Source organism: Pituophis catenifer, unplaced genomic scaffold (assembly GCF_029215685.1).
Source record: "Pituophis catenifer annectens isolate HBS135680 unplaced genomic scaffold, rPitCat1.0.hap2 SCAF_7, whole genome shotgun sequence".
NCBI classification, from domain to species: Eukaryota; Metazoa; Chordata; class Lepidosauria; order Squamata; family Colubridae; genus Pituophis; species Pituophis catenifer.
The window spans coordinates 51,211,182-51,223,533 of NW_027256887.1; the positions used below are offsets into that span (position 1 = coordinate 51,211,182).

The following is a 12,352-nucleotide window of genomic DNA, read 5'->3' on the forward strand; positions in this document are numbered from 1 at the left end:
CAGTCATTCCAGCAGGGTGGGTGTGTTCCCGGTTCCCTCCGTTAAAAGTTGCCATCTTGTGGGACTGAGAAACTATACCTTCTCTGTTGTGGCCTTCATGCTCTGGAACAGTATCCCTCTTCACCAGAGATAAGGACAGCACCCTCTCTTCTAGGGTTCCAGAAAGTTTTGAAAATCTGGTTTTGCTCTCAGGCCTGGGATTAATATTTGTTATTTGTTTAATGGCCCCTCTTTTATTTTGTGGATTTTGTTATTAGAACGTTTTAGTCTGGGTTGTCCATTGATGTAATATTTTTAAATGTAATATTAATTATGCACAAATTCAAGATGGTTTACTATATATCATAGCCATATCCAGAATGTCCATCTTATTTTGGGTCTTCCACAAATAGTTTATACAGAAGATCGTACTCAATATATCTCTCCTTCACAGGTAAAGGAGAAGAATTTTCTCACTTAGATTTTGCAACAGAGAGGATACAAAGAAGTAAAGAACGTACATGCCAATGGCTTTATACACAAGTTTGGGATTATGAAGAAGCTAGTCCCAGAACTGAAAAATGGTGAGATCATTGTTTTTAAGTTAAATGTTTGGATTTTTCTAATATTGCATGTAATACAAAACCCATCTTAATTATTCTAAAAGAAATACACTTCCCCCATCCCCCCGCCCCCAGGGTACTATTACTAAGTTTGAAATGTGCTCCTGTTATGAATTAATTTAATAAAAATTTCATCTCATTCTGCCAGTTTTTAAGCTATTGCTATAACACACCAGCATCTCTTCAATATAACCATGAACATATTTTGTGTTAGAAACTAGAATATTTTTTATGAACAATGCAGGACAAAAATATTTTCCTATAGTTTTTAAATTATGGAATGAATTTAAATAATTATAACTTAACAGCCAACCAGATATAATAAAGGATGCTGTGATATACTAAACTGTGGCAGGTGAAGTTTTTGAACTAAACAGGGACTAAGCTGAAGAGTCAGCAGCAAAGTGAAGGACTAAATTTGAGTGAATTATAAAGAAAGGTAATTAGGTCAAAAATAGAAATATTTGTATTCTTTAAAAATCAGGTAAGTATTCTTGTTTCTATAGCTAAGAAGACATTTTTCTTTCGATTTCTATTGGTTCTTTTTAACATTGTTTTAAATCAAGAAAAAATACTTTAAGCAAAATATGTCTTGGCCTGAAGTATCATATCTTGTATGGTATGTATGTCTTAAAATGAGGTATAGATATTTTTGCTGTATTCTGTAAAAATGTAGAAAATCAATATAATCTTTTCAACTGTATTTTAAATGATAAAAATTAAAAACATCAATTAATGAAGCATTAACTTTGAAAAATAATTGTTATGGTTAGATACTATTTTTTAAATCAAATATCCTGCTTTCCTATGTTTTCTTGTCTGGATGTATATTTTAGATGATGAAAAAAATACTAAATTAAAACTTTATGCTTTTTTCATCTTTGCATTTAATTCTTGAAAAATAATTCATTTAATTCTTTTCCAAGAATTAAATTTGAATTAAATTATCTTTGCATATAATTGCATTTGAATACTTGTTGGCATGCTGTTTTGTTTTTAATCTTTTTAAAAAATCTAGAAAAATATTATGTTAAAAAATGTTAATGATGGTAAAGCACTTTAAAGAAAAAATTGTGTTCAACATGCTGTTAAACATACTGTATCTGACAAAATCCAAGATTATTGCAGCAGAGGTACACTTTCAATTCATTAGTAAATTTGATAAAGTTGTAGTTACTCAACTTATGTTTTGAGATTTTTCTTACTGCTTACTAGTAGTACCAAACTACAGGTAGTCCTCACGTTACGACCACAATTGACTTCAAAATTTATGTTGCTAAGTGAAACATTTGTTAAGTGAGTTTGCCCCATTTTATGACTTTTCCTGCCAAAGTTGTTAAGTTAGTAACATGGTTGTTGAGTGAATCTGGATTCCCCATTGACTTAGCTTATCAGAAGGTTGCAAAAGTCACTCACGTGACCCCAGGATACTTCAACTGTCATAAATATGAACCACTTGCCAAACATCTGAATTTTGACCATGTGACCATGGGAATGCTGTAATGGTTGTAAGTGTGAAAAATGGTCATAAATCACCTTTTTCAGTGCTGTTGTAACTTTGAACAGTCACTAAATGAACTGTTGTAAGTCGAGGACTACCTGTACTTATTTGTTCTGGTTAAATTGTTAAAAATATATGTTTAAAACAGGAGAGAAATTTGTTAATGATAACATATTAAAATGTTAACATTTTAATAACCAATATCTAAATGTCTTTCCCTCCCCTCCAGTGTAAATTCTACTGATTATTGATAAACTTACTAGCAAGTAAACAAATGCAGTCTTAAGTCAAGAATCAAGAATTTTTTGTGTGCTCGAGTAGAATTTAGATTTATCATGCAATCTCTATATAAAGCTAACTTGTAATATAATGTAGAATAAGTTATAGGTGGTTGCTAAAAATCATAGACATACGTTCCTAAGTCTGTGAAGTTGTTTAACTAGGGAGAGAAATATATCCCACTTTAATTAACTTGGATGCATGTTGGACTATCACTGATATTGTACCTATTTTCTAATCACTATATAGTAAGCATTTCTTACCTGAGATAGATCCAGAAGTTCTCAAGGGAGGAAGAGTTCAGCTTGTGGTAAGATACTTTTTCCATGATAAAAATTTGCAATAAATGATTGAAGCTGTAATCCTGTACATGCTTATCAGCACTAATAACAATAATTACTTCTAAATGAAGAAGTGTAGAACTATATTGTAATAATTCTGAAATATGTATTAAATACTTACCATACTTTTTGGAGTATAAGACGCACTTTTTCCCCCACAAAAGAGGGTGGAAATGTTGGTGCGTTTTATACTCTGAATACAACCATTTTTGGCCTCCTGAAGCCCTGCCCCGTGCATCCCGTTTTTCACAAAAACAGGGCGTGCAGAGGCTTTGGGAGGCCTGCAGAGTGCTCCTGTGGGCTGGGGAGGGCAAAAACGCCTCTGTTTTTACAAAAAATGGCCCTTTTTTTGCAAAAACGGCGCACAAAAGCTTCGGGAGGCCTGCAGAATGCTCCTGGAGGCCAGGAGGGCAAAAACTTTTTTTTTCTTGCTTACTTCTTAGAAATCTTGGTGCATCTTATAGTCTGAAAAATACGGTAGGTTCTAATTTCTGTAATTTTATAATGTTTTACAATGATGTTTTACAATGATGTTTTACAATGATGTTTTACAATGATGTTTTACAATGATGTTTTACAATGATGTTTTACAATGTTTTAGGCTCTAACCACTTTGTCACCATTTATTAAATTTTAAATTTATATAAAGTTTAGTTTCTGATTTCAGGGAGACATGCATGAACATTCCTATCGTAGCTGTCAGAAATGCATAAGCAGTAGCTCCTAGTATTTTTTTTCAGCTTGCTTATCCATTTATGCTTATACTTTTTAAAACTCTTTGGAAAAAAAATTCAATTTACTGGCTTCCGAAAGAAGAGACTTAATAAAAAATACATACATTTGTGAGGTATTTGCATAATTTTATTTTCATGTTTTATTTATTATCTATGGAGTCCTAGGATAGAACATTGTAAAAATCCTCAAGAAGTTCAAAATAAGAACATGAAAACGAGCAGGGGAAAGGCAAGATTTTTTGCTGGAAATTGTAAGTAAACACTGAAAACCAGCAAAATATGCCAAAAATTGTGACAATGTGAGTGTGGGATGCTGCAAATGGCGTAAATGTAAGCCAGTTGCCAAGCATGCAAAATGCAGTCGTGACCACAAGGGAGATGCAGCCATTAGAACTTAGAAACCGGATCGTAAGTATCTTTAGGTGGGGTCTGTTGTGACTTCGACCCCGGAGCCCGTCTTATCAGAGGGAGAAGGCTCTGAAAGTGAAGGAGAGGAGTTGGCAAAGCCTCCCTCTCCAGGACCCTCCTCTCTGGCAATGCCTCAGGTGTCTTCCGAAGGAGAAGAGATAGGCCAGGAGCCAGGCATCTCCGAGCAGCCACAGTTAGACAGCAATGGAGATAAGTCTTGGCTGGATCCCCGCCAGCGTCGGAAAGACAAGCGCACGCAGCAGAGAAGGAGGCGTGCCAGAGATTAAGCTGAGTCACTGGACCACACCCCACAGGGGATAAAAGGGGGTATGGTGGCCATTCAGGCTTTGTGACGGACAAAACTGAAGATCTAGCAAGTCATATTGTGTCTCTGGAACTTCGTTATCTGCCTTCCTTGGATTTATTATGGACTGGACTTGACAATTCTTTGGCTTTGTAAATTTATTTTGGTTTATCTGACGAAGGAGGAACACCTCCCTCTGTGAGTAAAGTTTTTGGCAAGCAGCTACTGGGTTGCTGCCAATTCTGTTATCAAAGGAAATTATTGTCTGCAAGTTTATTTTAACACCTGGCTGACTGTTTGTGTGTGTGAGAGAGACGGGGACAGAACAGGGTCCATCATGATGTTGAATGGTCTCTAAGCAACTGGTCATTAAGGAAGAACTTTGTTCCCTATGCCATCTGTCTGGTAAACTCGCAAGATTCATTTTTCTTGCCATGTACATGTATACATCCGAACTAGACTGTGTTGTTCCTCTATCTCATATAATATTTTATTTATTTATTTATTTATTTATTTATTTATTTATTTATTTATTTATTTATTTATTATGTTTATGTAGTGTATATTGGAGGTGGTGACTCTTTGAGCTGTGTGCAACAAAATTTCATTTTAAACTGTGCCAATTAGTGTACATTTAAAGTGGCAATAAAGTTATTCTAAGTCTAAGTACCTACACTGAATTAGAAAATTTGTATATGTGTGTGTATTCACATTCATGTTTGCACAAACACTTTAGATCAGGGGTATCAAACTCACATCGTCACAGTGGTGTCACATGTCGTATTGGCACTTTTTCCCCCTTTGCTAAATCAGGCGTGGCTGGCGCGTGACACATCTGGCCCATAGGCCGGGAGTTGGACAGCCCTGCTTTAGATTCAAAGATGGAGTCTTGACTTCTTGACTTCCTGGACACTTTTCTTGTATCTGGCTCATGGAAAAGTAATAATTTTTTGTTGTGTTAATGCCATACAGGTAGTTCTCAAGAAACAATAGGCCACTTAATGATGATTCAAATTTATGACCAACACCTCAAAACTATATGCAACCCCTATTTCAAAGTTACAACAGCTGCGGTGCCAACCCCTGCCTCCCTTCCCCCCCACATCCCACCTGCAATGCTTGGGCTGGTTCCCCATTCCTCCATTTTCAGGGCCCCAACCCTTGCAGAAATGGCGAGCGCTTTCAGAACTTTCTGCTGGGAAGTGGGAGGCTGCAAAACTCTCCTTTCTCTTCTCTGGGTTTGGAAAGTCTCCCCTTGCATAAAATGCAGCTTCAGGAAAACCTTTCCAAAACCTTTCCCTTCCTTAAGCCCCCCACTCCCTGCTCCTTCCCTCAGACAGCTACATTTCCTCAATGAAAAAACAAAAAAAAGATATTTCTTTCCTCCCCCAAATTAGGTACTAAAATTCTCTCTTTGGTCTCTGATATGTATCCCTTTTAAAAACCTTACATTGACTCCAAGCTGAAGAGTAGAGGAACAAAGCGAGGAAGGAAATAAAATCTTTCTGCAGTTTTTTTCCCTAAAGAAAAAAAAAATCATCTCTTAAAAGTTGTGCAACAAAATGGGGGACTCTGGGTCTTTGCAAGCTTTAGCTGTCTGCCTTTAAGTCCTAACTGGATTCTACAGGGCGTCAGAAGGACAGGTAATGCGTGCAAAGACCCAGCATCCTCCATTTTGTTACACAAATTGGAGATGAAGGATTGTTTTATTTTGTTTTTTCAGTTTCAAGGGAAAAGTGCAGAAAAATTTTATTTCCTTGTTCACTTTGTTCCTGAAGTCAAGGTAAGGCGGGTCTTTGTTTTAAAGTATATCAGCTTCCCACTTCTTACACCTTGTATTTTTTAAAAATATACATATCAAATAAGGTAGGAAACTTGGTGGTCATCAAAAGAGTTGTCTGCAAACATATTGACAGCCTAAGCTCATTTTAGGAATATATCAATACCATTCACATGTACATTTTATGGTAGCACTGATTTTGCCATAAATATTAAGCCACACACAAACTGATATTTATATCTATATAATACACACACATACAGATTTCATAAATAAAGATAATCCTCAATTTACAACAGTTTGTTTAGTGATCATTCAAAGTTACAACGGTACTGGAAAAAATGACTTATGACCAATTTTCACACCTTCGACCATTGCAGCATCTCTGTGGTCACGCGGTCATAATTAAGACACTTGGCAACTGACTCATGTTTATGACAGTTGCAATGTCTCAGGGTCATGTAATCATCTTTTGGGACCTTCCGCCAAGCAAAGTCAATGGGGAAACCAGATTCACTTAACAACAGTTTGACTAATTTAACAACTACAGTGATTCACTTAACAACTGTGGCAAGAAAGGTCGTAAAATGGGGCAAACTCACTTAACAAAGGTTTCACTTAGCAACAGTAGTTTTGGACTCAGTTGTGGTCGTAAATTGAGGATTACCTGTATTACATTTATAAGTCATATAGGGCTTTTTGTAGAAATCAATTTTAGCAAGATTTTAGCTTCAGAAGATATGATCCTTATGTGAAAGTAATTCTTCTTTTACTTAGAAATATAAATTTGCTTATACATCTATACCAATAATTGTGTAATATAAATATCTATATCTACATCTATATCAAACTGTTAGAGTTTAGTTATATAGTGAAGGTGAAATAACTTAAACCACTATAGAATTGATAAAACAGACACTTACATAGGATTAAGTGGACATATGACAACAAGAATCAGATATAACATTTCTGGCATTCAATTCCAACTTTAAATTACAGACTGCCCAGTAAATGATCTTAAGCTGTTTAAGGTTTCATCAGTTGTCTGCAAGATTTATTTTCTTCAAAATTACAGTACTAAAATGTTGTCTTTTGTTGCTGCGCTGATTCTGATCACAAACCACAATTTTAAGATCGCCTCCCATTTACCAAAATGCTTTGACATAGTGCATTTGTTCAGAATGGGCAGCAATAAAGGATTGTGGGATCATTCTGAAGAAGATTGTTTGACAGAGCTGGCTTGTTTATTTGAGAGTAATGTGAGCTGCATTCAGAAAATGTCATATTTTGTTTCTTGATTGTGTACATTCTCTCTCACTGATTCCAGACAAGCCCTGTAAGGAGAGAAGATACGGATTTAGAGCTTGTTTCCCTGACCAGTGGAAGTACTTTGACTCAGAACAGAGAAAAAAATAATCAGCCACACAGACACTCTGCAGAATCTTCAAGTAAGCTGGGTTTTTTTTTTCTTTTTAATGATAGTAGATAAAATTCAAATCACCTGATTAGTTTCCATATTACAATTGTTTTTAGTAGTGTGGTCAAGTTTTTGCTTTGGATCCTGTCCTTCTTTGAAATGTTATTCTGTATATTTCATGTGTATATATAGGGTATATAAAACTATATATGGGCACATTTAAAATGTATAGACTTGAAAAAGTTTTATTTCTGCATTTCTCAAGCATGTGTGTGTTAACTAATTAAATGTATCTAGAAAAAGGGGAAAATCTTTGTATATTTAAGTTTATATGTGCATATATATTGCCTTATAAATTCAACCATGTGAAAAATTACAGTTGTCAATGATTTTGTTTAACTTGAAAACTAATTTAATTACTTATTCCTGTAGGCCTTACCAAACCCTTAATATTTAATTTCCTAAGGCAGGTACTTATCTAATTTTTAAGCCACAGTCCTAAAACCATTTGCTTTTTGGCAGCTTTCACTTAAATAAATAACACATGCTCATGTACTTTGCTTTTAATGATTTAAATAATCATTATTTATGAATAAATGGGAAGACTACTTTTTATAATTTTAATTTCTACAGAATGTAATGAAGTGGCAGCTGCAACAAATTTATATTCTATTCTTTTTTCTAAACATCTTATAATTTTGATTTGCAAGTGAGGGCACAAATAATTATATTAGGAGTATTGGAGAGCATGAATGAACCTTGTGATTCTGTTTCAAATTTCATGCATGTGCGTGTGTGCATGCACACATGCATATACATGCATACACACACACACTATCAATAATTAGCATTCAAAAAAATCTTGTGGAGATAATTGCTAAGGAATAGAAATTTAACTCCTTTATTTGGAGCTATCCCAAATGTTTAATACTACATCCTAGGTACATTACTGGTAAGTCTTGAGAACTAGAATGGATTTACTTCTGAGAAATTATTGCAAGGATTACACTATATGGAATAGCACTTTCTAAAATATTTTCATAAGATTTATTTTCATGAGAATATAAAACTCTATAGTACTTTGTTTTGCTCCTGCCACTGTTAGGTAATTACAATTATCATCAATGCAGATAGTACTCATTTTACTTGGATCAATAGAAAATCATATGCATTATATTAAATGAGACATACTGAAGTTTGGGGTGCTCAAATTCTTCTTTTTAAAAAAAATAAATCTAGTATCATCAAAGGTATATTTATTTGCAGCAGAAACAATCACCTGTCAATATCTTCTGTTTTCTTATGAAGCATTAAAAGTAATTCCAATACCCAAGTAACATATGTAAGGAGTAAATTCTATTACTTCCCTATTGTAATTTAATCTGTTAATATATTTTGGAAGTAGAGAAAATAGAGTAGATGCATAATATTAAATTGAAATTGTAGATAGTAGGTACTTTAAATATATAGATATTAATGGAATTGCAAAGAAGAACTAAACATTTCATGCTTTCAACCCAAAAAAAGCTATTTTTTATCTTGTTGTCTAATCAGAATCCATATCCATACTTATATAATTTTTTGAATGAAATCCAGCAGGATTTTCTATTTCAATGTAATACTAGACTAAATAGGAACTGTTGGGAACATAGTTGTGCTCTCCCACAATTATTTTTCATTTCAGTATCTTTTTTGAAGATGTCTTCATGAGTTACATCTTGTGGTTTTAGATTTACATGGTTATCTTACAGCTCTTGAGACCAGATGTTGGTGTTTGTTTTTTCTTTCCTTTTCTTTTGTAAATGAAAACAGTTCTAACTTTATCCAGTGGACAGGAAGTAATTAGTGTAATAGATGGACAAAGAAACAATTTATAACTATATAATATTTGTAATAGGTAGCAACATGTAGTGACAAATATGGAATTCATATCTTATGCAAAAACAATAGCTTTGAGGGGGTTTTAAGACTAAACTCATTCATAAGAAAATATCATTTTCAAAATCTCCAATGAAGTTCCTCCCTTTTTTCAACATATTTGAAATTTTGCCAAATTTAAAATTATGCCTTAAGATAAAGAATCTAACTCAATTATATTTTCTCACTTGGCATAATTAGAAACCTCATCAAAGACATTACTCAATATGAGCATTTTACATTACTGATCAGCTCTTTATATGTAGTTTCCTGTGTGGTTCTTATAATTTCAGTGAAGAGTTCGCTGCATATCCAGAGTTGTTCCTACTGATATTTTAGTGCATTATAAACATTTCCAGTGCTTTAGAATTAACTTTAATGCTTCTTTGCATTAGTAGAGCTTTAATTGACCAACAGACAATGGCTAAAACCCACCAAGAGATAGCACCAGTGTTAAAAATTCTAGAAAATAGAATCTGTTTTGGGCTTAGTTGCTTGGAAAATTTATTCCATAAGTAGACTTACGGCATTTACAAACATGTAGTTCAGCTACTTATAGAGATGAAAACCAGGTATTGACTGTTATTGCTTGCAGCTATTGCATATCAAGTTTCTTTTAAATGTAACATGGGAAGATGATGTTCATAGTTTGGAAACCAAATACAGCACATGGTATCTCTGGAAAGCTCTCTCTCTTCACATGGCAAGTTCATTTCCCATCTGATTGTAGTTTTTTTTAATTAAAATAAATTGAATGAGAAGGTGACATGCTACAATCTCTAACTCTATCTTTGTTTATATTAATGCTTCTGGATGGTTCACTAAGCCTGTCCTTCCTACCCACTGCCTGTTGTCTCCTATTCTGCAAATTGTCCTCTTCCAACAAATAATTTTCTCAAACAGACACATTGAAAAGCATGGAGAAGAAGAATCAGTAATTACTATGAGGAGACCAGCAGATACTTAAAGACAGACAAACAGGTGTATATGCCAGTTTTGGAGAGCTGACTATAAAATACTGCAGCTGAATTGCCTAAAAAAATACAATAGCGATCAAACTACATAGATCGACTTATTAGTTTATTTTTCAATTTTTTCCTCTGCTGCAGCTTTCTATAATAACCCATATTTAATTGATATTCTGCCTGAAAAGGTAATTGTAGGCTGGCAGATTGACTGGCTAGCTGGTTGATCTGAGGAAGGGAAATTACAATAAACAATTGTGTGCTGAGTGGAAATTATTTAGTATAATAAAAAAGAAAGAAAATACTTTTTGCTGATGTTATTGTTGCTTGCACATTAAGATCTTTATCTCTTAAACTGAAACTTTGGAATACCATCTGGAAATACAGTATTTTACTTGAAGTCTAATGTATATTAATTGATCATGGTTTTTAAGATGAATTCTTGCTCATAATCTATCATCAATAAATCATATTCAATGTATGGCATAGAATTGGAATATGCCAATCATACCAGAAACAAAGCTTTAGTAAACTTGGAGTGCATTCAATGGTATCTATATTCATAGATACATATAGAAGCCATACCTTTACTGCAAAGCAATATTATGTCAGTGGGATAATGCTTATAGCAGCAACAGGCCGCAATAACACTTTCCTCACCAGTTTCTTCATCCACAATATCTCTATTGACACTTGGGTTTTTTTCCACTGAAAGCATCATTTACTTTAAAGCTATGACCCCCCAATGTAGAAAGTTTCAATTTGATATCTATCCACCCTGTTTTATGCACTATTTCTTACTCATATTACCTTGTTTATTCTTGATGGGTTAAAAAATGTCCAAAACTGTGAAATTGATGTGCAAGAAATAATTGTAGGGAAATTACAAAAATAAATGGATAAAATATTTTTAAAGATCATAAAATATATATTTGCTTAATTTTTCAGCTTCTTTATATCCAGCTAATTCTGAACATTTTGAGTTCCACTAAAACTATCAAAAAATCATTAGGTTTTAGGAAGTAGCAGGTAAAAGATTAAAGATATCAAGGCAATTTATATATGGTTATATATTTGTTTAAAGTAAATATATTTATGCTCTGAAGTGAAAGATAGTTCAGCATTAAGTACATTATTATTATCCAACATTTTTCTTGTTTCAGTATGTTGAATAGATGCATTGTGTTGCAATTGTAATAAATATTTACAAATCAGCATTTGTGATCTAAGTTTTATAATCAATAAATGATTTAAATGTAGTTTGGATGCAGTGTCCCAATGAAACCTTACTGCATAACAAAATCAAAGCATTCTGGGAAGTTGCTGTTTTCTCATTAAGCTTAAAGAAAGATGACTGGATTCAAATGTTATCGTTTGAATAACATTTTCTGTTTCTGTAGAAAAGGATATACCTTCACCTGAGAAATCACAACTGAGCCCTGCCCACAAAGAACGAATATCATTTCGAGACCATCCAGTTCAACTCAGCGCTGGATGGGGAAGTGGCAAAAAGAAAACAAAATTATTGAAATAGTAATTGACCTTCAGCATTTAAATCTAAATGCAATTTCTTCTCAGTTGGCATACAAATTATCATCATGTTTTAATGGCCCAGATGCAAAGAACTTAAATATTGTGTGTGCTGTATTTAATTTTACTCTCTGTGATTTTCCAACTTTTCATTTTTTGGCAAAGAAGTTTTGTAAATGTTAAATAAATGAATGTTACTGAAATTTGTTTTTGCAATGCAATTTAAATTTCAAAAACTTATCTGCAATTATAAACAAGTGATACATAAATGGAAGAATAAATTTGGAAGAAAACATATAATAATGGGTATATGATTTTATTGTAGTATACAGTTGAAATGGTTTGCATAAAATACTTGTATTAAGATATATTTGTTCAGATTATATATATCAGTAAAAAAATAGTTTAAAATGGTACCCTAGTCTAGATATTTTGCTTGGCTACTGTGTAAATTGGAATATATAACTGTTAGGAATATGTATTTGTAAAGAATAAAATATTAAGTTGTCATATCTCTCCACACATATGAACACTATAAATACATTTTGTGTACGGAACTTTTCAGAAAGTGCTC

General features: G+C 33.3%; 1 protein-coding gene across 1 annotated transcript in view; it reads left to right on the forward strand.

The window, feature by feature from the left end:
- LRRIQ1 (leucine rich repeats and IQ motif containing 1) overlaps positions 1-11,850 on the forward strand; it is a 101,707-nt gene extending 89,857 nt beyond the window's left edge. The window contains exons 24-27 of the mRNA XM_070947349.1: positions 434-563; positions 2,632-2,692; positions 7,277-7,397; positions 11,649-11,850. Of these exons, the coding sequence (XP_070803450.1) occupies positions 434-563; positions 2,632-2,692; positions 7,277-7,397; positions 11,649-11,782 (446 nt within the window). The 3' untranslated portion in view covers positions 11,783-11,850. The remainder of the gene's footprint in view (positions 1-433; positions 564-2,631; positions 2,693-7,276; positions 7,398-11,648) is intronic.
- The last annotated feature ends 502 nt before the right edge of the window (positions 11,851-12,352 follow it).